Below are 27,541 nucleotides of genomic sequence, written 5' to 3' on the forward strand. Positions count from 1 at the left end.
GTGCTGGCGGCCGAGGCCAGCGCGGCGACTGCGCATGCTCAGTGCTGCCCGGCCCGCTTCGCCCTCCCCCTCCCCCTTCTCTCAGCCCCCGGACTCGGCCGCTCGGCGACGGTAAGGGCCGGCCGGCGCCGCGCTACGGGAGCCGGGAGGGGCCAGGCGGCGCGGCGGCGCGCGGGCGGGGCGGGGCGGGGCGGGCAGGGGGGCCCGGCCCGGCCCGCGAGGGGAGGGGGCGCCCCAGCGCGCGCCGCCGTACGTGCCGCCGCCGCGAGGGCGGACGTCGCGCGCCGCGGGGGGGGGGCCGAGCCGCTGCGTCCGCCCGCGGCGGGGGGGGAGGGGAGGGGAGGCCCCGCCCCTCCCCCGGGCAGCCCCGCCCTTCGGCGCCGGCCGGGGGGGGGGGCCGCGCGCCGGGGGGGGGCCCGCTCCTTCCCCCCCGCCGTGACCCTTGACCTCGGGGGCTGCCCGCGGGGGGGCGCGGCGCCCTTTGCCCCCGCCGCGCTGACCTCTGACCCCATCGCCTTCCTCCCCGCCGAGGGGCCGGCAGCGGCGGCCTGGCCGGGGGGCCGGCGACCCCCGATTGGGGGACCTGGCGTGGGGGGCCCCGGGCAGAGGAGACCGGCGCCTGCAGCCCCCCCCCGGCCCCGGCGCGGCCCCCCCCGCGCCGAAACGCCGAGCGAGCGCCGCCTTCTGCTGTGACTGGAGCGGCCGTGGCCGGGGGCCGCGGCCCAGGGTCCCTCCCGCCGGCCGGCGGCTCGCGGGGAGCTGCGCTGCGGCCGCTGTGAAGCCCGCAGCCCTGCCTCGCCGCGGGGCCGCCCGGCGGCGCGCCCCAGCCCGGAGCGAGGGCGCCGGGCAAGCGGCTCCTGTCGTCTCCTGCAGCCGGCGGGGCAGGGGCGGTCCCGGGAGCCGGCCCCCGGCCCCCCTTGCTTTTGCCAGAACGCCTTCCTGGTGCCAGACGGGAGCGTCCCGGGGGCCCGAGCGCGCGCTGGCCTCCGCCGGGCCTTTCCACGCCTCCGCCGCAACGAGCCGTGCCTCGCGCTTCAGCTCGGCCGGAGCCGCGCTCCAGTTGAGGCCGCGGCGGGAGCTCGGCCGCTGAGAAACCCTGCCTGCGCCCAGCCTCGAACGCAGCCGCCGCGGCCCCGTCGGCCCTGCGGAGAGGGACAATTAACAGTGCGGAGGCGCGTGCGGAGGCCGGTGCAGATGTCAGGAGGCTCTGAGCAAAAGGCGTCTCCCAGCACGCAGGCTTGGAGGCGCAGAGCATTGGGCATCGCGTAGAGGCAGATGAGGAACAAACTGGGGAGGGGTTCGAAACCCAAGAGGGTAATCTGGAACGGCGCTTGGAACGTAGCACTGAATTATTGTGGAGTGATGTGTTTCTCCTCTTCCCACACTCTTCATTCCCCCGCTCACAAAATCACCTTGGCGCTTTCCTGCGTAGCGGTAGGAAGCGGTCCCCCACAGCGCAGCAAATATCCCTGCGGGAAAACACTGCAAGGACCTTCTGCGTCGCTGCGTCTCGCTCCACCTCTGGCACGAGGAATACACACTTCTCTGCAGCTTGTGCGCAGCAGAAGGGCTCTGTCCCCGGCCCCTTGGCGGTGCTGAAAGATGACAGCATCACGCTGCCGCCTGGAAGGGTTCCCGCCTAGGGGCAGAAGCTCTCGCTTAGAAACCTGCCTCCCTGCGCTGTTGTGGCTCTTGCCAAAACCTAGCGTGTGGCTTTGCTTGGCCGGCACCGAGTCTGCAGGGCTGGGCTGGTAAGCTGCAGAGCCCCCCAAAAGACGCTGTGTTATCGGCCGTTAAAGTTATTAGAGGGATGGCATTGTGGGCAAGTGTGTGTGTCATGTTTGTATCATCGGATCAGATGTTCCCAGCTATCGTGATCGACAGGCGAGGAGAAATCCTCTCTGGAGAGAACGGGGGTATTGACAGATACCTGCTGTCTCTCTTTCGTGGTGAATTTACAATAATGCCTGGTTCCGTCTCGCAAGTCTGAGAGCTGCTCCGTGAAGCCCGCAGTGCCTGCGAGTCCGGAGCCGCTGCGTTTGCCGCGGCGGGGCTCTCGGGGACGATGCTTACAAAGCGTCCCTGTTCCCCGCCGGCGCATAGGCAGCGGTGGTCTGGTTCTTCCCGCGGCACAGCTCTGCCTCTGCTTGTCCGCTGCAGCACCGTGGTACCCAGCGACCGGCCTTCATGTGAGAGATGGCGAATGCCGAAGTGAGCGTCCCTGTGGGTGATGTGGTGGTCGTACCAAGTGAGGGAAACGAAGGGGAGAACCCGGAGGATACCAAAACCCAAGTGATCTTACAGCTCCAGCCGGTGCAGCAAGGGTGAGTGGTACACGTACTGCTGTGTCTGGGAGATGCCTGGCGGAGTGGGGGGGAGGCTGCATCTGGCAGCGTTGTGTGATGTGGGGACCGAGTGGTGCTGTGTTTTGCAGCAGGGTGAGGTTTTTGTCTGTTTTGATTTGCGCACGATAAAGGGAGAGAGAAAAATAAAACTGCCGGAAACCTCCCCAACGAGAACTTAAAATAGCTGTTGTGCGTCGCTGGCGTGGGGCTTCCGAGGACTGGGATCCTTCTGTGGAGATGTGTCCCCGCGATACCGTATCTGCATTTTGCAACGTACACAGCCACCCGCCAGCCAACGTGGCCGTGGATGCGGGGAAGCGGCTAGACAGGCGCTGGGCGGAAGCGGGCCAAGGTGTGCGGTCAGCGGTGCTGCCCCGGCCACGCGTTCCCCCGGGCTTCCTTTTGCTGCTCCCTCTCCGTCCTCAGGGTGGCTTTTTGCAATATTGCAGCTGTTTCACGTGGTGATCTGTGCCACGCACAGGGCGACAGCTTGTGATTGTGCATTCATATCTGCATATGCTTCTGTGCCTGCTTTTGTAGATCCTGATTGAAAACACAATGAAGCAGGGAGGTTAGAGGGAATTGTTTTGTGATGCTCTGAACTGGCAGCTGTTACGGAAGGTGGCTGCCACCAGGCATTTCATCTTATATCTGTATCAATCAGCATGAAAATATACTGACTCTAGTTTGATAACGTTTGCAGCATGGGGTTGCTATTAGTGTAATTGCCTCGGCCCTTTTGCATGTAGGCCTGACAATGACTCTTCCCTACGTGATCCCCCAGGGGAAGTAACCGATGCTGCAGAATGTCACACAGGGCTGGAAGGGAAATCCTGGGTCATTGAGCTCTGTTTCCTGTTGTTGTGGGTAACTGCTTCTATCAGAAATCAGAGGAAAAGGTACAGGGAAACGTAGTGCAGAGTGTTTTCAGTTGTACGGGCAATGCTGAGGGTGAGGTGATAGAACTGGAAACACCTCTGCATATTTCAGGTCTTGGGACTATTACCATATTTTGCACTTGCAAAAAAAAAAAAAACCAACGTGTAATTGAAACTGTGCAAAAGAAAAGATTTGTGTCCCAAAGGGACAGGCAGGAAAGAAAGGAACAAAGTTTTTAACCCTGTGCTATGAATCTTAATTTTTCCGTGATTTATATAGTTTGCTTATCGATGGACACTTTTACAACAGGATTTACCAAGAGGGCTCTGAGGCCAGCGCCGCCGTAGTGGCTGTTGAAACGCACACCATACACAAACTAGAAGAAGGGATCGGTGAGTTCCTCCTTGGCATGGGCAGAATCCCCTCCTCTGTAGGGCCAGTTGCAGCTGAGCTGGTGTCTTTGGTTCGCTGGGCTTCCTTCTGGCTCTGCCCCTGCAGATGCTGTTTCCCAGGCTGTTGTCATGGATGTGGGTGCAGGGTCTGGGCATACTCTGGAATAAGAGTCTGCTGTTACTGCTTGGTCTCAAAGTCCTGGAACTGAGATCCTGGCTCTCGTGGAATGAATGGTAAGGGCTCCCATGGGGTCCAGGGGAGCCGAGACTTCACAGTAGTCATGGTGTGCAGACCCTAACAGGCAGGGACGATGGCTGTTAGGATGATGGTTGTGCCTGCACTGGCAGAAATATCAGACTGTGATTGTTGGTTCTTTCTCCGCTGACCGAACACCTTTATAGATCTGTGATAAACGTTCAAAGAAACCACGCAGGTTGGCCCTGTGCGCTCCCTGCCAGCCTGAGGAATATGTGGGAAAAGGCTCCTGTTGTTAGCTGTTATCACTAGATCCTAACTAGTGTTCTGCTTTCTGTGTGGGTGTAGGTCTTCTGGAAATATTAGCAAAGAACTCTGCGTGTGCAGAAAAGAGATTTAGTGAATAATAATAATAATAATGAGATGCCAGAGCAAAGTGTTGGTCTGTTTCACATTTTAAAGCAGGATTTTCCATCAAATAATGGTTGTTCTCATTGCCGCCCCTCTGCCCCTTACAGACATGTTGGATCGCTGATCCCGCGTTCTCCTAATAAATGAGCTTCATTTTGAGTGTTGCTATATTAAAAAGCAGGTGCCAGTTGCTGTTGGAGTTAGTAATTAGAGAAGTCTAAGAGAATTGATCTTGAATTAGGAATGGCCCTTATTTTGGTTTCCTGAGTCTAGGCCTCACAAACTGTGAGCTTTCAGCTCTTGCCTTGTGGGATTGAGCCTCCTGGGTGGAAAATTTCATTTTTACCTCTTCTTCCCTCAGACCCCAGCACCATTGAAACAAACGAGGAGATCGAGATTGCCTACCCCATTACGTGTGGGGAGAGCAAAGCCATCCTGCTTTGGAAAAAGTTCGTCTGTCCAGGAATCAATGTCAAGTGTGTAAAGGTAACAAAGTTTTAATAGTGGATTCCTTCCTTCTCTGCTCTCGAGTGCTGGCACTTCACTTCCACAGGACCTTCTTACTTTTTGTGTTTCATTCGAGCCTTGTCTTGGAGCTGAAAGACTGCCTTTGCAGCATGCTGGACTGTTAGCACTAAAGTTGGTTTTAGCATGGGAAGAAGCAAGAGAAGAGTAGGATAAGGAGTGAAGCACTTTCACCCACCTTATATTTCTGTGCTATTCTTGATTACCTTTTAAAGCAGAGTCATATTTGGGGCCCAGTGAGAGGCTTGGAGCTGAAGGCAGGTAGGGGATGTGTACTGATATCTGCCAGAGCTTTTCTTCCTAGTCTCATTCCTTTGGTATTCTGATATTCCGCGCCTGAGGCTGTTACTTCCTCAGCAGGATGCATCAGGAAGAAAATTTTACTGTTATCTTTCTTCACTTGACAACGTGCTAATGTAATAGCTGACGCGCTGAGGCTGAGTCCCCCTGCGCCACTGTGGAGCGATCGGTCTATGGTTGACCCCTAACAGGAATAATTTCAGTTACTGGAGCAGGACAGAACAGATGCTCAAGTGAATAACTGTGTCAGCTAGATGTTGCTTGGCCATTTGATGTAATAGGAGTCTCCCATAATGATCTGAGAGATGACTGTACATGTTCACAGAAGGAGCTAATTTGTTTGTGCTCTGTACAAAAGCCTTCAGGGCTGTTCCTAGCTAGATCAGTGTGGTTTGAATGCCAGTGAGTGGCAGGTTCTCCCTGCGAATATATCTATTGTGTTATTATGAGCAGTGCTGTATTGAGGCATTCAAAGTCTGTTCCTGATAGGGATTTGGGAAGAAGCTAGTCTTTCTGAGTAGAGATGGAGGCTCAGATGAGTTGAACTGAGTAGAGACAGAGGCTTAGATGAGTTGAACTGACTGTGTTGGATGTCCCAACACACTCTCCGCAAGTGATGTTTCCCTGTGTTTGCTGAGTTGTTGTTTATCTCGTTGGTAGTTCAACGACCAACTGATCAGCCCGAAGCATTTTGTTCACCTGGCTGGCAAGTCTACCCTAAAGGACTGGAAGAGAGCCATTCGCCTTGGAGGAATCATGCTGAGGTATTTGATTTGTTCACTGTTGCATCCAGCTTCAGAACTTCATCACCACAGCTGCAAGGTCCCGAGCAGGCATTTTATCTGCTTTGGAGTCCCCAGGAGATCTCTTGGAGGTTCACATTACCTGGGCAGCAGCCTCTAGGGGTGAGATCCAGGCCCCACAGTCCGAGGGGCAGGATTCTTCATCTCGTACAGAAGTGGCCTCACATGGGTGTTGTGGTACTTGATGGGGATGGAGCATGCCTGGGCCATAGCCGGAGCCAAGTGTATGGAGCTGGGGGATGGCATTTACTCACTATTTGTGAGAGGTGTTTTGTGTGCAGAGTGGAGCTGGGTTTGCTTTTCTCCCTCCTTCCCAAGGCCATAGTATTCCCACGTGGGATACTCCCTTTTGTCTCCAGGCTGAGATTTGAGCTGAGCCTGGTTCTCTCCCCACTCCCTGCACAGGAAGATGATGGACTCGGGGCAAATCGACTTCTACCAGCATGACAAAGTTTGCACCAACACCTGCCGAAGCACCAAGTTTGATCTCCTGATCAGCAGTGCCAGAGCACCAGTGCCAGGGCAGCAGAGCGTGGTGCAGACTCCCACATCAGCTGACGGTAGGAAGCCAGTTAGCAATGTGACAAGTCCCCGGTGACACCCCCTTGCCTCCTTCCCTCCCCCCTTGGACTGACCAAATTGAGTTGCCCCTCATGCACTTTACACCTTCTCCCCAGGTGTAGCACAGAAGTCCCGCCGTTCAGGACACTTACTGCTCTGGTTTCTGGGAAGGTTGCTTTTCTCTAAGACCCTGGATGGATGAGATGGCAGAGTTGTCTATAGGTTAAGGAGAATCCCTCGAAAGGCACTGTGGCCACGTGAGAAAACCTTGCAGTGGCTAGACATTGGCTTATGTGTCCTAAATTTGATTCAGAAACTTAGGATTGAGTCAGATCTCTCCTGCTATTATAAGATAGCTTGGATTCTCACCCTGTCATTTCTTGAGAGATTAGGGTATTTCTGATGCATAGAGCTTTCTGGTGATGAGACAAGGGGAGGAGCGTTGCTGGGTGACTGGGCTGAGGCTTATTTTCTCCCTTTTTTATTCTGATCTTGTTCTGCTCCTTTTATGCCAAGACTCCAGTTTACTTTCTGGAGGGCACATGGTTTTCCCTCTAGAAGCCCCAGAGCCTTTCACAATCACCGTTCCAATGAGAAGCAGCAATATTTGCTTTTAGCTAATTCGGTTTAAAGAGACCAGGCACAAACAATCTCATTGCAAGAGTGAAAAAGAGCCTGGGAAGGGTAGGGGAGGTGGAAAGCAAAGCAAGGATTCAGGGCTGGCACTCTGGGTGCTGCAGAGAGAGCTGACGTTGCCTTTCCTGCAGGGAGCATCACCCAGATTGCGCTGTCGGAGGAGAGCATGGAGGAGGGGATCGAGTGGAACTCGGCACTGACAGCTGCCGTCACCATGGCCACTGAGGAAGGCATGAAAAAGGACGTGGATGAGATCTCGGGTAAGCTCAGGCAGCTTGTTGGGGGTTTTCTCCCCCTCTTCTTGCCTGTTACGTTTTTGAGACTGAAATCCTGGGAATTAGAGGAGATGAGGCAATGACAGAGCTGTCCCCCAGCTCCTTGGCCATCCCAGCACTTCCCAGGCATGCAAGGCCCTGCCAAACAGAGCTCCTCAGTGCTGCAGGGAAAGTGGGACTTCAGCCCTAGCCTTGTGGCTGATGGATGATCTCTTTTGTCACTTGCCACTAGGTACAATGAGGTTTTTTTTTTTGTTCATTTTAGGGATGTAAATGTCTGCCAGCCTGAAGCTAGACTGAAACTGTCAGTGAGCAGCGTCATATTAGTACCTCCATGTTAGTACCGCTGTCAGCTCTCTTGGCTGTGTTTCTCCTGCTGCAGTGCCTTACTCTCCTAGGGAATCTGCTTAGGTAGTTTCCTCAAATGAAGATTATAAGCTCTGCATCCTGTGAAGATGAACAGAGGCAGTGAAGTGTTGCCTTGGAAGTCATGTGCTGTTTGAAAACCTGTTACTGATTTGCTTCCTGGATCCCTTTTGTTTCTGTTGTTGTTTTTTGCTTGTCATGTCTGCCCCGATGGCCAAATCAGAAGTTGCCTTTCAAAGTTACTCTTGCCTGACAGCTCTCTGCTCTTGGCATGGGTTTAAGGTAGCCTTGAGGGAAAATGCCAAATGCTTGTACATGTTGACTTCTTCCCCCTTCTTGTCTCTTCCTTTCCCTGTGCCAGAGGACACGCTGATGTTCTGGAAGGGAATAGCTGATGTGGGACTGATGGAAGAGGTCGTCTGCAACATCCAGAAGGAGATAGAAGAGGTGCTAAGAGGTGTTCAGCAAAGGCTGGGTCAGTCTCCCTTCCAAATGACAGGTGGGTTGAGAGCCAGAGCCTCTGTGGTGGGGGAAGGATGCTCAAAAGGGGAGCTACAGGCAAAAGAGTGACAAGGGTCCAGCCACACAATTTAGAGCTATTGAGTCAAGATGGTAAATGAGTTACCGAGTCACTGCTCATTAGCTGAGCTGTGGGAATTGAGTCTGGGTGTGGTCTCAGCCTGCCCAACCATGAAGTGCATTCACTTAAACCACTGTGAGGCAGAAAGACGCATGCCACCCTCGAACAAAGTGATGGTGGCACTGTGCTGAGACCATCGGTGGCAGCACGCTGTGACCATGAGGCAACTGTCCTCAGCTCCCAGTGCTTGTTGAAGCCTGCCCAGATTCGATTCTTGGACCGCAGTTGTTCAAACACTTCTCTCTGCAGCAGTGCTGACTTAAACAGGTCCTGCCCCCTTGCTTCTCGTTCTGTCCTCACTTGTGCCAGAAAACCTGTTTTTGGGGTTGAACCAGAAGGGGAGCTGATCCGGGTTAAAAATAACTCCCCTCCTCTTTTTAGGGTTATTTTTAACTTGGATCAGTTCCCTAATCCAGTTCAGCACAGGGCCCTGTGAGCACAGGGTTGCAGAGCAGCTCAGGTTAGTGCTGTTGCTGCGAGAACACCCATGTAGCCACAAACTTCATTCCACCCATGACATTTTTCTTCTAATTCAGCTTTGGGCTGGTGGATCTTTGCGTCTGGTAGGTGGCAGCTTTTGGAAGCTGTGAGTGATTGAAGTCAGTGGATTATAATAGAAATTTTATACAGCCTTCAGCGGAGCTGGCATGTTAATGACACTGTCAGCAGTATGGGGTGACGATTTGTAGGTGGAGATCTAGTTGGTATCTCTGTAATTGCAAATTATGCTTTCATTTGCAGCAGTTCTGAGCTGCTCGGGTGACACATCTCTGTTTCAGTTTTTATCATATGAATGGGATTATTTAGTCCTTGGATGTCAGAAGGATGAGGGAGCTGGGCCTGCCCTTGTCAGCTAGCCCTTGTGGAAGAACAGAGGTGGTTTTAGAGAAAGCAATGGAAGATTTTTTCATGTGATAACAACATCTGCTGAGTGTCTGACAGAGACTCTTGGCCACCTGTGCAACTAAGCCCTCATCCACAGGGACTTCCCTTGCAGATGCCGCAGTCTTGAATAATGTTGCTCACACATTTGGCCTAATGGACACAGTCAAGAAGGTATTGGACAACAGGAAAAACCAGACAGAGCAAGGAGAAGAGCAGTTTCTTTACACTCTGGCAGGTACAGTCAATGCCTAGTAAGGCTTCTAATCCTGTTGCTGCTCTTGGGAATTGATGTGACTTTCCCTCAACAGATGCAAAATTGCTCCCTTGTTTTACAGCTGCCTCCTAATCCCCAGTGGACCATATTTGGGTTCTTGTTCAATACGCACTGCTCCAAAACAATCCTGTGCCTAGCAGTGAGCAGTTGCTTGGCGCATTAAACCAGCCCAAAGTGATGGCTGTGCCCTTTGCTGAAGCTGAGGTGCTGGCTGTGCTAGTCTGATTCAGTCAGCGTTAGGAAATAGGTGCTAGTAGCTAAGAACTGAGAAGCGGTCATCTGAGCTGCAGGCAGCGCGCAGTGCTGTGCCCAAACTAATAAGCTTCTCTGTGGGGCTGAGTTATCTCTTATCTTGGCGTGAAGCTATTCAGTGTCTGGTGTGGCTTGCCCTGAGATGAAGCCAATAAGCCTAAAAGGTTTCTTCGCAACTGTTTGGTGGATGCCTCTCCCTCGCTGCATCTTGTAGGACCTGTTCTTATCTGAGATGTCCTAGTCCCCTACTGCCCTGGATAAATGAGATGTTACTGTGCTACTTTTGACTTCCAGCGTTCACACAGACAAAGGTGGAGGGAGGAGATGTTTGTGTTGACCCAGGCAGTCCTGCTCCCTGTCCCAGGTATGGATGCTGGGCTCCTGCGAAAAGGATCCAGCCAAGCTCAGGCAGCAGTTTGCACTGCCCAGAGGGGCTTGTCCCCTCTCCCTCATAAATGGGTCTAGCCTGGGGAGCAGAAGTGCCCACCTCAGCAGTGAGAAGATAATGGAAGTAGCTAACAGCACTGGAACAGAGGGGAAAAGGGCACGGCTGGAACTTTGCTGCCTGTTCCTGATGCAGGCTCTGACAGTTGGCCAAAGCAGGCTGAGTGGGCACAGAACATTTAGCAGGTCAGTGTAAGTGAGCGTCGCAAGCCGGAGGGCAGGAGAGTCTGGCCTTTCCCTTCAGAGCCATTTGATCTTGAGTGGATGGGGGGAAATGCTAGACTGGGCAGTTAAGAAACCTCCCTTCGCACAACGAGGGATGTAACGGCCATTCGTGGAGCCCTCGAGTCCTCTGAGTTCCCAGAGCGGTGTTTGCCATAGCCCAACACATTGCTTAGCTGTTCTCTTTGCAGACCTGGAGCGCCAGCTGGAGGAGCAGAAGAAACTCGCCAAGGACCAGAAGGCGAAGTCGCAGACCATCCAGAATGTGGTTCTGATGCCCGTCAGTGCTCCCAAGCCCCCCAAGAGACCCCGCCTGCAGCGCCCTGCTTCCGCCACTGTCCTCAGTCCCTCCACCCCCATCCAACAGCCTCAGTTCACGGTCATCTCGCCCATTGCTATTGCACCCGTTGGACAGCAGTTCTCAGTGGGCAATATCCCGGTGGCAACCATTAGCCAAGGCTCCAGCCCAGTGACTGTTCATACCTTGCCAACTGGCTCCCAGCTCTTCCGATATGCCACCGTGGTGTCCTCCTCCAAGACCAGCTCCTCCGACACGGTGACCCTCCACCCGTCCTCCAGCCTGGCATTGCTGAGCTCGGCAGCGATGCAGGACAGCGGCGCCCTGGCGAATGTGGCAGCTGTGGTGAACCCCGTGGAACTGGTGGCCATGGAGTCCGGTCTCACCTCCACCATCCAAGCCGTGGAGGGCACCTCGGACGACGGACAGACCATCATAGAGATCGACCCAGCGCCAGATCCTGAGGCAGATACAGACGATTCGGAGGGCAAAGCTGTGATCCTGGAGACGGAGCTGAGGACTGAGGAGAAAGTGGTGGGAGATGTGGACGACCATCAGCACCAGGTCCATAACGTGGAGATTGTGGTCTTGGAGGACTAGCAGGGAAGGCGAGCATCAGTTTGGGGAAGAGTTGGGGATTTGTCTTATTTTGGGGTTTTTTTGTTAAACGTTTTTTTCCAGCCACCCCATTTGTTTCCATGGATATTTTCATTGTACAGTATATAAAATATATATATATATATATATATAAAAAAAAATTTTTTTAACAAAAAAGGTGGAGAAACACGTGAGACCTGGAAAAGGCTCCGTCTCCGTGGAGCACTGAACAATACCACCTGTTTGTAGGGTCAAGAAGAGACTGGATCTCTGCTGAACAACCCACAGCAGGGAGGAACTGGGCAAGGGCTCCCAACACTGAGAGCGCACGGTGGCACAGGCCACATGCATGGTGCTTCTGACCCAGGCCTGCCCACAGCTGGGACTATTTTATTTCAGAGAGACAATAACCAGTGACTGGAGCATTGACGTGATTGTGGGAAGGGGGTGATGGCTTTGGGGTGGAACAGGTACCTCATTTGTATTTTTATTTTCCTCCAGGGAAGGAATTTCTGTTGGACTCTTCACTGTCACCTCAGCTGAGATTTTTTTTTTTAATTATTTTTGCTTTGGGGAAGAAAACAGTAACCCTGACTTTACTGTCCGTGTTTTCCCCCTCGTTCACACAAGTTGTTTTTATATCGATTTTTTTTGTATTTGTTTGTTCCCTTCCCTTGTCCAGATTTGCCACATGCAAAGTTCTGGACTTGCTCTTGCTGGTCTTGGGTTCCCAAATCCAAATCCTGCCTCTTCCCATGGCACCTTTCCTCCTTCCCTTTCCCCACCTGGCCAGGCTCGGTGCTACAGACGTTGTTTGGAGACTCCGAGATCACTTCAGCCTTGTACATAAAGGCCAAAAAAAATCAACTCAAGCTGAAAACCACAGCCTCCCTCTTCGCTGTTCAGCGTAGCGCTGCAGGGACCTTCGGGATGTACAAAGCATGTTGTGCTGTTGCTTTTCGGGAGAGCTGGACTCCGGATCGGGGCGCCTTCTGTTTACACTGTGTGCTGGAGCTGCTCCGTGCTTGTCGCTACTCGTTTGGTGGTTTTATTTTTGTATTTTTTCTTCTTTCTTCCTTTAATCTCTTTGCAGGATTAGAACCGGCACGTTGCTGAAATAACGTGGCTGCCCCTCCGTTCTCCCGCCTTCCCTCTCTCTTCGTTGGCGGGTCCCTTTGAGCTTCGCCGCGGTGGGAAGAAGGAAGGGGGAGAATCGCTGGGTGCTGTCTGAGCTGCGGAGGTTTGGGAGGGCTGGGAGGGGGGAAGCTGCTTGGCTGGAAATATTAAGCAAAACAACAGCAAAGGAAAGGGACCTGGGGAGGGTGGGTGGGGAGGGAGAAGGAAGATGTGTTTGGCTATTTTTTGCATTAAAAGGAAAAAACCAAACGATGCTTGAGTGGTTTATTCGTCGGTAGGTCAAAGGCAGCTCCGTGATCTTAAAAGCAGCGCGGGACGACCCGGCCTCCCTTTCCGAGGCCCCTGTACCTGCTGCCGCCGCGGGAGGAGCGCTGCCACCCGCACCCCGCACTTCGGCTCGGGAGGGAAGTGTTTCACCTGCTTTTTAGTGGCGGATTGCAGACACAGAGCTGCACCGGGCCTGATCCATCCCTGAGCTGCCTCAGGTTGCGTTGGGAGCTGGTAGCAGTTTATACCCACTGGGGACAGGGAGGAGCGTGTGTGCGAGGCAGGGGGAAGCGGGCCCTGTTCAAGGCGCCTGCGGACAGGCAGAAGTGGAAGCCGGATGGTATGAATTGTGGGTCAGGGCTGTTGTCCCCAGGGGCTGCTCTTCTCCCTCTTTTTCCCTTGGTGTCCGGGAGCCTTCGCCCGATTTCCTCTCCTGCTTGCCCTGCGCAGGCAGGTCCCTTGGTCAGGAGGGGGACAGAGGTCCGTTCCGGAAACCGCCCCAGATCGGGGCTCGCGGCACATGCCGACTGCTCCTTTCCCAGGTTTGCTCCGCCTGGGACCCGCCGGCGCTCCCCTTCCCCTGAGGACACGCCGTGGGAGACCCCCGCCGGGGCCGCGACCCCCTCCTCCGGCGCCGAGCCCGTGGGGCGCGCGCGCACGGCGGGGGGGGGGGAGCCCTGATAAAAGTGCCTTTGGTGCAAATCCTGCACTGAGTTTGCAGGGGCTCTGCAGGCACCCGCAGGAGCTCCTCTCCCGCCCCGCCGCAGGCGCGACGCTCTCCGGCGCTGCGATCCCAGCCTTTCCCGAAACCGGCTCAGGGAATCGGTGCGGAGGGGCGAGGGCTGGAGCGACCCCGTGCCGGCGTGCGTGCCCTCGGGGGAGGGCTGTAAACACCCCGGCCCGGCCCGGGGGTGGCCGTGGCTGACGGCCGAGCCCCCCATCGCGGGGTGGGACCCGATGCGCTGGGCCACGCTGCTGTTAACTCGAGGCTCGTGGGCTGGGGGGGAGGCCGAGAGCCAAAGTCTGGGGCAGGGCAGCTGGGGGAGGAGGCCGCTGAGCAGCGCGCAGTGGCCAAGCCTGGGGTTTGCCAGGGGTTTTGAGGGGAAAAAGCTAAATCTCCAGCCCCCCTCCCCCCCCCCCACGGGGCGCCTGGCCCTTTAAGAGGCGCCCCCTCCCCCCCAACCGGCCCCCGCCTGCAGTGCCCGCGCCCGGCCGCGCGGGGGCGCTGGCGGCCCCGACCCGCCGGGTCCTCCGCCGGCCCGTCATGCGTCGCGCCCTTCCTCCTCCCGCCTCCCCCCCCCCCCACGCCATTGTGCCTGGGAGCGCGGCGCGCGCGCTGTGCCGCGTGACGCCCAGGGAGCGCGTGTGGGCGCGAGGCGGCGGGCCTGGGCCATAGACGCGGGCCGGAAGGAGAGGCGAAGGGGGTTGGCTAGAGCGTCGCCCGAGCTAGGCAGCCGCCGCGGGCGAGTCGGAGTCCGCCAGGAAGCCGCGCCGCGCCCGCTCCCCGCCGCCCGGACAAAGCCGCCGCCGCCGCCGCCCGGTGCCCCGCCCCCGCCCCGCCCCGCCAGCAGCCCCGCCGCGGAGCCATGTCGGCCAGCAGCCTCCTGGAGCAGGTAGGGCCCAGCCGCCGCCGCCCGGCCTTCCCTTCCTTCCCCCCCCCCCCCCCCCCCCCACTCCTCCGGCCTGGCCCGCTAGGCGAGGCCGCGGCTCGGGCCTAGCGGCGGAGGGGGGCGCGGGCGGGCGGCGGCGGCGGCCTCCCCCCCTCAGGGCCGCGCCTCTATTGTGCGCGCGGGCCGCGGCGGGCCCGGGCCTCCCCCCTCCCCCCCGGCCGCCGCCGCTCCCCCCTGACTCACCGCTCTCCCTCTCTCTTCCCATGCCGCGCCGCCGCGCCAGAGACCCAAGGGCCAAGGCAACAAAGGTGAGCGGCGGGGGCGGCGGGCCGGGGAGCGGGCGTGCTGCGGGGAAGTTGCGCCCGGCGGCGGGGGAAGGCCGGGAAGGGCTTCTGCCGCGGCGTTTTCCTGGGTTTATATCCTCGGCTCGCGGTGGCTGAGGCGGCTCGGAAAAAATGATGAGCTGTGAAATGAGTCGCGGTTTCTGGGGCTGGGGAAACTTTCTGGTTAGCAGGACGTTAGTCTGCGCGCTGGCGAAGAGCGTTTCCTCCCTCCGCTGGGCTAAGCGTGGTACATCGCTAGGCCCTGGGGTGTAGTTACGGTATCAGGTCTGTCTTTAAGTACTCTTAAGTCGGCAGGTGTTCGTGTTTGGGTTTGTTTGCCGAGTTATTTCTAATGCTGTAACTCTCTTTCTCAGTGCAAAATGGATCTGTGCATCAGAAGGATGGGTTAAATGATGATGACTTTGAACCCTACTTGAGCCCCCAGGCCAGGCCGGTGAGTAAGAGTACCTGCTAACTGGCAGGACATGCCAAAAGTCCCCTGACTTCCTGCTGCTCTCTAGCTAAGGCAGATTTGGCATCACTTTTGTTCCTTGTTTCCACTAATTGTATTTAATATTTGCCAGCTTTCTGTAGCATTGGTGGTAATATCCAATTTGTCTATATGCTTCTCCAGACAGAAACTACTGAACACCATTATATTGTGGGGTGTTAGGTGTAAACGTTCTAGTAACTTTTCTGGGTGTAACTTCCTACGGTTAAAATTCAGCCCATTTTTCAATGACAGGAATTATTAACTACCTTGAAGTTACTGTTTCTAATCTTTCAGTTTTACTGTTATGACACAGCTTCCTTGCTTGTTTCTGGTTCTTTATACTGCAAGAGCAAATACACTGTATTGCATTGTGAAATTTCTTAGTAAAATGCAGTAATGCTTTGGAGGCTATTATCAACGTTCTTATCTCTATCAAACTGAAAAGGCACGTCATGGGGTTTTCTGTTTTTCCACCAAAAAAACCCCACAGAACACAGATATGATAAATGCTGTAAAGACCTTTTAAAAACTTTTAATTAGAAGTTGGGCTGGAGAGTTTGTGATTAGCTCCTGAAAGCCACATTTCCAGATACTTTTCCTCTTAACTTTTTATTTGAGATTAGCTCCATTGTTAACGGGTTTTTTTATGAGCAGTAGGAGAGTGGCACATAACAGATGGAGTTCAGCTGATTAGATATTACAAGTAAGCATTATAGATAAACATCTGTAGTAAGACTGGAGCAGTTAGTTCATTCTGTTGGCTCCTTTTTCTTCCCCAGTTGTGATTAGTAAGTATAAGCTGCTCTGTTTTTTTTTCCCCCTCTCTATATTCTTTTTTTGTATTTATTAGTTAACATACATTTTTCAGGTAGTGGTGATGCTTTTTTTTTTTTTTTGACCTCAAGAACAGTTTTCTGTTTCGGTTTAACTTTCAACAAGTATGTTCCTGCTTTGTGCTAAAAATATAACTAAATATTCTTCAAGGTCCTGCCAACTCTTCTGTAATCCTCAGAATTCAGCCTGTCCGTTAAGAACACTTAACTACATTTAGCTGCCTAAAAATTACAGACCTAGGTTTGAATTGCATAGAGTGAGCGAGCGTGATTTGTTTCTTAGGTCTTGAATAAAACTAGCTGCTTTCCTTGCTCTGTTCATTTGATGGTGATTTTTTTTTTTCTGTCCCAGAAATTAATGTCCCCAATTTCTGGGCTTTTTCTGAACGTGAAAATATTTCATGCAAAGTATAGTTTTATTTAAACCTCCTAAATAGAGTGAATGTTGTTATGATGTTAGAGGCAAAGTGTTATTTTACTCTATTTTGTGTATTTGATAATAACTTTTGGCTATTTAGTTTTTCTCTCTTTGTGTGTCACAACTGGTAAAACATTAAAGAAATAAAAAGGAAAGGGTGGGGGGGGAGTGATTGGAGTGTTCCCCAGGAGGTGCAGCAGGGATGTTGTTCTAGAAATTCATCAAGAGTGAGGTAAAATGCTATGGTAACTTTGAATAAAACTTTAGGGTGACTTTATTGCAGTGTCTCACTACGTTGTGTTGCTTTTCTGCTCCCATTCATGTTTTAACACCTCATATAATAGAGATCAAAAACCCAGGGTTAAGCCTTGAGGTGACCATGGTGCTGCTGAGCCAATAAGCCAGGCTCCTGATACAAAACTACCAAAGGTTACACCTCTTTTCTGTAGATGGGAAAGGGAATTACAGATAACACACTGAAAAGTGATTTAAATGCAGCCAACTGCTCTAGAGTGATGGGAATGTTTTTGAAATCGCTGAGTTATCCACACAAATGCTAGGTAACTAAGTCACAAGGTTTCATGGCCCTTAATTCAAGGGCTGCTATTTCAGAGGCGACTGTTACTAACTTGTCAGCTTAGTAAATTAGGTTACTGTATATTTTAAATCTCAGATACACAGTAAGTGATTCTTAAACAGTTTAAAAAAAAAAAAAAACCTAAGCAGCAACAATAACCAAGCCCAGACACCAGTTCTAACACCACTTCTAGTCTGAGGTGGAGAGGTGCAGAGGAATAGTGAATTTGAGGAAATAACAATGCAAAAAAGTCTTAGTCATTGGAGAGAATTAAAAGCTGGTGAAGTTTTATTTGCATGCTAATCAGTAACTGTGTCAGTTGTGTGAGTGCAGTGTAGCATAGAGAGGTAGCATGTTAGCAAAGTGCAGTTCTAGAAACTGAGGCAGGTAGTTAACAGCAGTGAGCCTGTCTTCAATATGCTTTGAACTGATGGCTCTCAACTGTTAGTTAACTGTTGTGCTCCTTCTGTATTATGGGAGTATAGCTGGTGAGTATTCCACAGGTGGTACCTTAATATAGTCTATATTAAGCTATCTCTTGAAGTTAAACATATAACAGCATAGAAGAGGATTTAGAGGTGACAAGGGACCAGATTTTTATCTGACAGTGATGTGCTTTATGCACTTTGAGGGAGAAGCCTGCAGAGAGAAAACTCGGCTTCTCTGTTAGGCTCAGGTTTTAAGTATAGGCTGGCGTGTACATATTCCATTAAAGCCAGTTTCCAGGAGAGTGTATTCGGTTACCCTTAAAATTGAGGCTATCCTCTGAAGATAAGTTGCTGGCTTAGCTCTCTCTCTCTATATATATATAGAGATATGTTTTTGTTTTTTTCGTTTTTTTAAAGTTCCTTTATTTGCATTACAAATTGCCCTTTAGAGTCAACATCACTATTCATGCGCTGTCAACTTTTGGACAGATTGAGCCCTAAACACTGTTTTTTTGGTTTGGGTTTTGCAGGAATGAGTTCCTGAGTTATTAAAATTGTACCCCTGATAAGTCTTACGTTTGTTTTTAATGTTTTTTGCCCTTCTTATCTGGGAAAACAGGAAGGCTAGAGAGAGTGTCTCTGAGTTTTCATGTACTGACATTACAAAGTACCACAGAAGGCTTTTTAGTGTTAATACAACAAAGTAAACCTTGTCTCTGAAAGCATTAGGTTGAATAATTCCTGCTAACTTTTGTAAATTTGAGGCTGGGTATAACCTGTTGTTTTCATTTAACTCAGTGGGAAGTGGAGAGGCAGAACTGCTATTTCTGTAGGGTGCCAGAGCCATCTTGAGAGCCTCCATAGATTTCAGTATGGCATCAAGTCCTTTGGGAGCTGCACTTGGCACATGAAAACATGATTCAACGAAAAATGGAGTAGAGCCTGCTGCAAGCCAAGCTTTTCCATGGGCACTGAACGTGACTTTCATCTCCTCCGCGTTGGGTTGGCGTGCAAGTTGCTATATAGCACTAGAGCTGTGTGCACACAGGTTCGAGTTACTAGATGATAATGTCCATTAGTGTGGCTTTAACAACTCCCCGAAGGGGGCATTGGTTTGAATACAAAATGACAGCTGTTTTTATATATAAAAATCTTAGTGATGTCTGAGAGTTTCCTAATTGTAAAATTAGACATTTGTTTTCATAACCTAAAGGCTACTTGGATATTAAAAGAGAGACCAAAACATGGAGCAATTCTCCCCCTCCAAATCTGAAGCCCGCTTTCATGTGCGGTTGTTGTTGCCGTACTGTAAAAGGCTTCTATTGAAACAGTGTTGATTATTCCCCATTTTTTGCAGTTATTTTTTAGTATGTGCTTGCAGCACTGGAGCAGTTTGTGTTTTGAAGATGAGGTTCACATCCCTGTTTGCTTGCAGGTTCTGGGAATGTTTTGAACTCTGAAATATTAAATGGTACGGATAAAGCCATCTTCGTGGATAATCAGTTTAAGGAAGTGACTTGCAATACAGACAATTGGGGGCGTTCATGGTTTTGGCAGTATACTTCCACTGGACCTTTTTCTTGCGTATTCCACTCCCCTCTGCCTCCTTCCCCCAAAGCCTCTATCAAACAAACAGCAAAGTGAAGTTTGATACATATATTACCTAGGCAAGAGAAGCCCTCTTTTGTATTAGATACTGAAAGTGTGTTTTGTATGCTAGATAGTGATTTCGTAGCCTGAGCAAGAGCTCAGAGGCAGTTCAGCATCCAGTCCCGTATCAGGCATCAGGAACACAATGCTTTCTCATCTTAGCATGAGAAGCTTGTTAAGCCTTTGTGTTTAATCTTTCTGGCAACGAAACTGTTTTTAGAGCACTTCTAACAAAGGAGGCGTGTCAAGGCCAGGCCTGTTTATCTGCCCAGCCCTCAGGTAGGGAGGGGTGGGGCACGGGAAGTCTAAGATGGCTTTTATTCCTGGTCCCTTGAAACTTGTTCTGCTAATTCTAACTATTCAGTGCTTATTTTTATTTTGCAGAATAATGCATACACTGCAATGTCTGATTCCTACTTACCAAGCTACTACAGTCCATCCATTGGATTCTCCTACTCCTTAGGCGAAGCCGCCTGGTCTACGGGCGGTGACCCACCCATGCCCTACCTAACCTCTTATGGACAGCTGAGCAACGGGGAGCCTCACTTTCTCCCAGATGCGATGTTTGGGCAGCCAGGGGCCCTTGGCAGCACTCCGTTTCTTGGGCAGCATGGCTTTAACTTCTTTCCAAGTGGGATTGACTTTTCAGCGTGGGGGAATAACAGTTCTCAGGGACAATCCACTCAAAGCTCTGGATATAGTAGCAATTATGCTTATGCCCCTAGCTCACTGGGTGGAGCCATGATTGATGGACAGTCTGCCTTTGCTAATGAGACTCTGAACAAGGCTCCTGGCATGAATACCATAGACCAAGGGATGGCAGCCCTGAAGCTGGGCAGCACAGATGTTGCAAGCAATGTCCCAAAAGTTGTTGGTTCAGCTGTTGGTAGCGGATCCATTACCAGTAATATTGTGGCATCTAACAGTTTGCCTCCAGCTACCATTGCTCCTCCAAAGCCAACATCCTGGGCTGACATCGCTAGCAAACCGGCTAAGCAACAGCCCAAGCTGAAGACCAAGAACGGCATTGCAGGTTCAAGTCTTCCACCGCCTCCAATAAAACATAACATGGATATTGGAACTTGGGATAACAAAGGGCCGGTGGCAAAAGCCCCTTCGCAGGCCTTAGTTCAGAATATTGGTCAGCAGCCAGCCCAGGTGTCCCCCCAACCGGTGGGCCAGCAGATCAATAACAGCCCACCAGTGGCACAGGCTTCAGCTGGGCAACAGCCACAGCCACTGCCCCCGCCACCACCACAGCCAGCCCAGCTGCCTGTGCCTCAGCAGGCGGCTCAGCCCACCCGCTGGGTTGCACCTCGTAACCGTGGCAATGGGTTTGGTCAAAATGGAGTGGATGGTAATGGAGTGGGACAGTCTCAAGCTAGTTCTGGTTCTGCTCCTTCAGAACCGCACCCGGTCTTGGAGAAGTTGAGATCTATCAACAACTACAATCCCAAGGATTTTGACTGGAACCCAAAGCATGGCCGGGTTTTCATCATTAAGAGTTACTCTGAGGACGATATCCACCGTTCCATTAAATACAACATCTGGTGCAGTACAGAGCATGGCAACAAGAGACTGGATGCTGCCTATCGCTCCATGAACGGGAAAGGCCCCGTTTACTTACTGTTCAGTGTCAACGGTAGCGGTCACTTCTGCGGAGTAGCGGAAATGAAATCTGCTGTGGACTATAACACGTGTGCAGGTGTGTGGTCCCAGGACAAGTGGAAGGGACGTTTTGATGTCAGGTGGATTTTTGTGAAGGACGTTCCCAACAGCCAGCTGCGGCACATCCGCCTAGAGAACAACGAGAATAAACCAGTGACCAACTCCAGGGACACTCAGGAGGTGCCTCTGGAAAAGGCTAAGCAGGTGTTGAAAATCATTGCCACCTACAAGCACACCACCTCCATCTTTGATGACTTCTCACACTATGAGAAACGCCAAGAGGAGGAGGAAAATGTTAAAAAGGTAAATTGTTTGTCTGTCTTGGTGAAGTGCTGCAGGGCAGGAGCTGGAGAAGGGCTACCTTGCGATGGGCTAAGTCAATAGCCTGAAAGCACAGGCTTGTGAGCAAGCTTGGTAGGCATCAGTTTGCTTCTTGGTTAGCTGTGTGCTTCCATGCGAGTGGATGGTCCTGGTAGAGCTGCGTGAGGAAGCTTGCACAGACCCTGCCTGTAATCAGCTGCCCTTCAGGTGCTGTAAATCTCAGACTTCCCTGAGTACCGTATTCACCAGACAGATCAAAATTTATCTTTACACTGTTGTCCGCACTTTGGATGAGAATGGTGCAAACTAAGAGACCAGTGGGGGCTTTGGGGAGGGAGGAGACTTCAGAAAATAGAGCTGAGTCTTTGAAAGGCCATCTAATCCACCCCCTACCTGAAGTGGGCTGAGCATGACAGCTGTTTTGCACCACTTGTAAAACCTTCGGTGATGGCAGTTCCTGTCCCTCCCCGGGCAATCTATTCCTATGCTTAATTATCCTTCCTGTTAGAAGGCTTTGTCTAATGCCCAACCTAAATCTCCCTTGCTGCAATTTAAGTCTGTGACTACTTGTCCTCTCTCCTGTGGACACAGAGCAGGTCATTCTGTTCCTCTTGGCAGCGAGCTCTTATGTATTTGAAGCAGGTAGGCTGTACCCTCTGTTAGCACTGCACAGCACTGCGTAGCATGGCATGTGACCTGCACCTATTGCCTTCCTGCAACTGCACTGTCTTACCACTTGGGTCTATCAGCTCGAAGCCTGCTGTGATCGTTGGTTTAACTGGAGGATTGCAGTTTTCAAAGCATTCTTTGTATCACATTGAAAATTCTGCCCAAAAACTGGAATTAATAAGAAATTCAGTGACCCGTGGGCCTTGGATTTTTTTTTTTTTGATGCAGCTATGTGCTAAATTCACCTGCAGCTGACCTTCTCCACAATAGGGATCTTGCCTGTATTTGATCAAAACGGTAATTACAAATTAGCATTAGCACAGCTTTCTGGTGGTTTGCCAGTTTTTCCGAGGATCTCTTTAGTCTCAGCAACAGGGAATTTTCCACCCAATAGCTGAAGAATTTAATCAGGAGCTGCAACCTGCTTATCGTGACAATGAACACACTTTTTAGTTTTTTGATATAAATCTCAGTGTTGTCTCCGTTATTATCACTGGTATACGAAGAAAGTCACATTTTGCAGCTGATACTTTAGCATTTATAAGGCTTGAAGAAAAACTGCAAGGGAGGCATGGAGATGAACAGTATTTAACAGATAAATTTGTGTGTAGAGCTGGCTTGATTTTTGTGAGAACCTGATTTTTGTGAGAACCTGAATGTGACTTTACATCCTAGAAGTTTTTCATTTGATATCCAGGCTGTACTGAAGTAGCAATTTCTCCTTTAGTAATTGAGATTTCAAATGCAGTTAGGAAACTAGCCTGTATAGGGCATATTAGGAAGTGTGGTTTCTTCTGTGCCCTGAATCTGACTTGTAGGAAGCAACAGGATTTGCAGTGTGAGAAAGGGACAGATCTTGGTACAATGGGAGCATGCAGGGGACAGGGGAGAAAAGTTCCCAGAGGGCAAGTAGAGAGTGGGTAGAGGGAAAAAGTAATACTTGGTAAATGTAAATGCGTAAAAAGAAGAGCAGACGAGTGGGAAAGGCCAGAGGAGAAGGTGATAGTGACAGGCAGATGATCCCTCTTGCAGGGAGGCTTCTGTATTTGCACTTGTGTTTGTAATATCTGAAAATTGGTAAGATGTGCCTTAACAATTGTCTTATATTTAAAAAAAAAAAAAAGTAAAACATCTTTGCTCATCTTTTCAATTGTATTTTGTAATCACCTCCTCTGCTTTCTTCAATTTCTTTGAGATGTGTTAGCATATAAAGGTCAAAAGTAGAAATAGTAGCTGACAGACATTTAATGCACCAGAGCCTCCTTTCTAAATGATGTTTGAGTTGATTCAGTGTGGCACTCGAGTGCCAAAGCAGTTGATTAGGAAAACATTTATTCTTTCAAAGGAAACTTAGTCATATGTCTCTGGAATTCATAGGCAAGGAAGGATTCCTGTAGATACAAAACTGATGTTTGCTTTTTACTATTGACTCAGTCTTTGTTATAGTGCTGGGCCCCTGCCCTGTAACATCCGGTATGGAGGAAGTGACTTGGTCTTTCTTTCAGCAACAGCTTGACCTCTTAGACTGCTCGCTGAGGAGCCCTGAAGATGCTTGAGGTTTCTGTAACTGCTGTTTCAGGGCCTCACTGAGAAGCAATAGTTGCTTGTTGTTCAAGGAGGGGTTTCTGGGATTTAGTCCTGTTGGGCTTTCATGGGGTGAATGCTCATGGTTACCTTGGGAGGGTAATTGGCAAAAACAAGCCATGGAAGGCCTGCCTTGAAGCACCTCAGTTGGTCACCTGAAAAAAAATCACAGACCGGAGTTGGGGCACGGAAAGGTTAAAATGGTGTTCTGGCAGCAGTTAATGGTGCAGACTCCCTGCCTGTGGTCTGTCAAGTTCCTTTTATGTTGGGGAAATCCTATTGCTACAAGCTCTTTGTCTCTGCCACTAGTCGTTGGATGACTGTGATCTGTTAATGTTCTGCATTCTTGTTCCTTGAAGCTTAAATGTCTCAAGGTTTGGCTTGTTTTGAACTTCTAGCAAGCTACAATTGTTTCATTTGGCTCCGAGCTTGCCTAAACCTTTGTCTGATTTGCCGTTTTATTCCTGCTTGCTACCCGAACAGATGGACAAGCTCTTGTGAAAGTCTGGGAACTCTTGAATATTCTTTTACGCTTCTCACTGTTTGATTCATTTCTTTAGAATTCTTTAAAATAGTTCCAAGAAATCATATGAAAAATGCTTTGCTTAGCGTTTATGCTGTTCCCTTTGGCCAGTGAAGGGAAGTTAAAAGGTTTGTGTTGAAAACATTGAAATCATGCCCTTGATCGTCCTTTTCTGTTGCCTGTGCCCTTCCGCGTTCTTATCCTTACAGGCTAATCTCAGTTTCTTGGGAGCTTCTCATTTTGCATTTCTAATCTTTTAAGGTTTGGATATTTTCTTAGCCAAAACTGTGCTGGCAATCAAGTTTCATCAATCTTACCTGAGCTAGCTTAGGTCTGCCAAAGGTTTCAAGAAGTTGCTCTTGAGGTAGAGCATGTCCATGTGAGCTTGTGGAGCTTCTTCCATATGAAGACTGCTTTATCTTGATTAAAAAACTAGACCATAACAACACCTCTCTTTCTAGGAATGTTGCACTGACCTCAGTGTTTAAAAGTCTTAGCAGAATCTCCTCAGATCTTTCTTGCAAGTGGAAGGTAACATCTTGTTTTCTTTTCTGGAAAAACAAGGTATGTAAAAACTTGTGCTCTAAAGGGAGCTTATCTTGGTTCTTGCTCTCTCCCATTGCCTTGCCAGGGCTTGTGGTACTCAGCTTCTTGTAGGCACCAGGGATTTTAGGAAAGGCTTTGCATGAAGACCAGTCCTGGCCTGTCCCTTCGAGGGCTAGAGTGGTCAGTGGTCGCGTTTGCTTTTTGGTTGATAAGCGATGCTTTGCAAAGGAACTTAGGTGGGTATTGAGTCCGGATGAGCTGTGCAGGATTGATTTGCCTGCTGAGGTATACCAGCCTCAAAATAGAAATGTGTGATTTGCCCGATTGGAACTATTATTCCCTGAAATGTGCTACGTTGTGTCTCGGTTGACACTGTCTGCTGGTTAAAGGAGTATTAATAGTGGTAAGTGTCACTGCCCCCCTAGAAGGTGTGATTTAATGAAAAACTAAGTGGTGTCATATCAGCCTGTTTCAAACTAGCAGACTATTGCATAGTCGCTGTTAAAAGGGAATGTTTTCTGCTGTATTTTGCAGAGTTGTGGGGTTTTGTCCCTTTTTTTTTTTTTTTTTTTAAGTTTGTAACCTCTGATGGGAGGAGAGAGCACGCTTCTAAAGAGTGGAATAGCACTTCCCTCTTCCTCCGTTACCATCATGCTGGCTAATGCTGCATTTGCTTTTGGTTTTGCCACATTCAACGGAGTAACGTTTCTGACGGCAGATGAAACAAAGATTTGGTTCCTGGATGTTGAATACCCAGGCAAAACCGAGCCTTTCCTATGATAGTAAGGGAATAGTGCATGCACTTGCACAGTTCCTTTCCTCCAGTGATCCCAAGGCTATTTGCTCTCTTTCTGCTCCAAATGCTAGCCATAGAGAACTTGATTGATGTACCAGGACAGAATTTCCTTGCTGTGAATACCTTTTGCTCGTCTTTAATGCACATCTTTCAGTTTAGTTCCGGGTCTTCTAAATCGTGTGTGCGTGTGTATGCATGCTCATGTTTGCCGTAGTACAGGAACGGAGGAAACACAAACCGTACTGCTTGTTCTAGTAGTTTGTTGCTGATTGTTTGACATATGCCGTGCTTTGTGCTTAGGATACCTTTAAGCCAAGACTGCAAAGCACTTATGGCATTAACGTGTATTTTTGGTTATATTCTAGCTTTGTTTAAAGGCAGTAGAAATGGGCGGCAGTGGGGAGAGGGTTTAGATCTTGCTCTAATCGGTGTTTTCTGCTGCAGGACAAGGGAGTGTTTCCTCATCTGTAAAACGGGAGTAGCTGGAAGCTGTTCCACTGCAACTAAAGTGAAGTTGAGTGGTAAAAGAGCAAGCCTGTCCCAGTTTCTCATGGCTGAGTCTTAGTGTTAATATCTTGTTAGCAGTCTTTTTAAAATAATGTGGTTTAAAGTCAACTCACTGCTTTTGAAGTTGATCTCTAGGAGCTGTCGAGATGAGTAGTTTTAAAACTATTTCATGGGGGCTGGTAATCGGATTCAGAGCCTTTTGTCTCTAGGTCACCGGGTCAAACGCAGTGCAGGCTGTAAGTGATGAGAAGATGCTGCACCTCCTGCAGGTATGGCCCGGAGTGAAGGGAGTTTCTTTAAGGTCCTTTTCTTGTGAACTTGTTACCAACTGCCTTGCTGGCTGCTTGGTGTGGGAAAAGCTCTTCTTGCCCCCTGCCATCCACCTTCTGCTTCAGGGTGTTATCCTCACTTTGGGTGAGTGAATGCAGCCCTAAGTTGCAGAATACCCTCGTCTGATACAGTTATGTTAGCGCATTCATTCATCCGAAATCGTTAATATATTCATAATGTCTTTGGAAAAAAAAAAAAGCCTTCTTCCCTTCTCTCTGAATGGAGTTGAGATTGTACGTGTGGTTGGCTAATTCCCTAGAGACAACATGGGGATTTCGGCATGCAAGAAAGGCATGCCGAAGATGTCATCAGTGATGATGACATTTTTAAAGTGTCACGGCTAACTTGCTGGCACTGAGGTTAACAGCCACTGACAGAGCTGTTGTATTTCAGGTTATTTGATTACAGCTATTTCTCCAGGAAAAGTACTTCTCCTTTGAAGCTGAGTTGTTGTCAGCCATTTTGTTTTCTGAAAGCACAGTGCATCAGGACATGGGTAATGCTCCGTTGCCTGGATTTTCTATCCAAAGCAGAAGTACAATGGGTCACAAGACATGGCTTAAAGCTGATTAGGATCCTAGGAAAACTGCAGAAGTGCATTGATACATGAACCTCGTGTACATGCTGTCTAACGAGAACAGCTTCATGCATGATGCTCCCCACGTGTTTTAAACCACGCTGTAATTCGACAGCAGCTTTCTGTCTGAAAGACGTTGCTTTCTTGTTGCTTCTTCTGTAAAGCGTTATGTGACAGGTACGCTTTTAGGAGGCTGCAATTACTAGAACCCTCCCTAATTTTCTTGGATGTTCTTGTTTGTACCTGGTAGTCCTTGTACTTTCCTGTGGCTTCATGAGTTAATAAACTGATTCCTTAGTGGTGCAAAACACTGGATACTTGCCAACTAAAACAGTGCCACTCTGCTTTTACTGTAGCAAAGTTATCCAAGGAAGTCTCGATTAACAAGGATTGTCATTATCCAAGCTGATCACTAGAATAGACTTGATTGTAGCTCTTTCCAGTGACTAGCTGCCCAGCATGAGGCTTTTTAATTGAAGTATAGGTCATGTTATAGTGCATTTGAGCAGTTAATAATAAAGCACTGGGATTCTGTAAGCCGTTCTTTAGAAGGAACTTGGAAATGAAGACTGCGTTTCTGGTTCCGTACCATTAGATTTTTTTGTTGTTGTTAAAAGGACAATGCTGAGCTGGTTTTGGCTAACAGCATAGCTATTTCTTGTAATGGAGAATTGGTATAGAGAATTTAAGATAAAATCTAAACTTTGTCTAAGTAGACTAAACCTTGGTCTTTTGCTTCTAATCCTGAAACTAAAATACTATTTTAGCTTCCTTCCTTGTATATATCCATACAGATTGCTCCACTTTATCAGTTCTGCTACTTTAATTTCAATGCCAACCCCTATAAAATGATGACAAGAAATTCCCTGAAATAGTTTGTAAGTCTTTAAGAAATCATGAAGTCCTGATCGTCAACCTTATGTTCTCTTGCAGGCCATCCTGACTTTGGTTTCAGATGACACTCTTGATATATTTAAAGAAAA

At 49.9% G+C, this 27,541-nt stretch overlaps 2 protein-coding genes and 1 long non-coding RNA gene across 9 annotated transcripts in view; 2 read left to right on the plus strand and 1 right to left on the minus strand.

Moving 5' to 3' along the window:
• GMEB1 (glucocorticoid modulatory element binding protein 1) lies at window positions 1-11,883 on the plus strand. 5 transcript variants are annotated; one of them, XM_068917213.1, is made up of 10 exons: window positions 1-111; window positions 2,136-2,324; window positions 3,534-3,616; window positions 4,585-4,709; window positions 5,709-5,812; window positions 6,257-6,411; window positions 7,180-7,308; window positions 8,051-8,188; window positions 9,312-9,449; window positions 10,598-11,883. In XM_068917213.1, the coding sequence occupies exons 2-10, from the start codon at window positions 2,197-2,199 to the stop codon at window positions 11,302-11,304; spliced, it is 1,707 nt and encodes a 568-aa protein (XP_068773314.1). In that variant the 5' UTR covers window positions 1-111; window positions 2,136-2,196; the 3' UTR covers window positions 11,305-11,883. The 5 variants fall into 5 exon arrangements, with proteins under 5 accessions (XP_068773314.1, XP_068773313.1, XP_068773316.1 ...); XM_068917212.1 differs by having other exon boundaries at window positions 19-111; window positions 2,161-2,324; XM_068917215.1 differs by having other exon boundaries at window positions 19-111; window positions 2,161-2,324; window positions 9,327-9,449.
• LOC138062006 (uncharacterized) lies at window positions 11,755-14,687 on the minus strand. Its single transcript, XR_011135967.1, has 2 exons — window positions 14,559-14,687; window positions 11,755-12,614 (listed from the first exon to the last, which is right to left on the minus strand). It is a non-coding gene; the product is annotated as an uncharacterized lncRNA (long non-coding RNA).
• Window positions 14,020-27,541, plus strand: part of YTHDF2 (YTH N6-methyladenosine RNA binding protein F2) — a 23,351-nt gene continuing 9,829 nt past the window's right edge. Inside the window, exons 1-4 of one of the 3 annotated variants that reach the window (XM_068917208.1) lie at window positions 14,020-14,318; window positions 14,599-14,623; window positions 15,013-15,092; window positions 19,422-21,008. In XM_068917208.1, the coding sequence (XP_068773309.1) occupies window positions 14,292-14,318; window positions 14,599-14,623; window positions 15,013-15,092; window positions 19,422-21,008 (1,719 nt within the window). In that variant the 5' untranslated portion in view covers window positions 14,020-14,291. The other 2 variants (XM_068917209.1, XM_068917210.1) reach the window with 2 other exon arrangements.

Source organism: Struthio camelus, chromosome 23, assembly GCF_040807025.1.
Source record: "Struthio camelus isolate bStrCam1 chromosome 23, bStrCam1.hap1, whole genome shotgun sequence".
Taxonomy (NCBI): Eukaryota; Metazoa; Chordata; class Aves; order Struthioniformes; family Struthionidae; genus Struthio; species Struthio camelus.

What these genes read in the sequence shown, in the direction of transcription:
- GMEB1 (XM_068917213.1), top strand. Translation starts at nt 2,197, where the DNA reads ATGGCGAATGCCGAAGTGAGCGTCCCTGTGGGTGATGTGGTGGTCGTA. An exon ending in GACTCCCACATCAGCTGACG is followed by an intron (nt 6,412 to 7,179) that starts GTAGGAAGCCAG and finishes CCTTTCCTGCAG; the next exon opens with GGAGCATCACCCAGATTGCG. An exon ending in GTCTCCCTTCCAAATGACAG is followed by an intron (nt 8,189 to 9,311) that starts GTGGGTTGAGAG and finishes CCTCATCCACAG; the next exon opens with GGACTTCCCTTGCAGATGCC.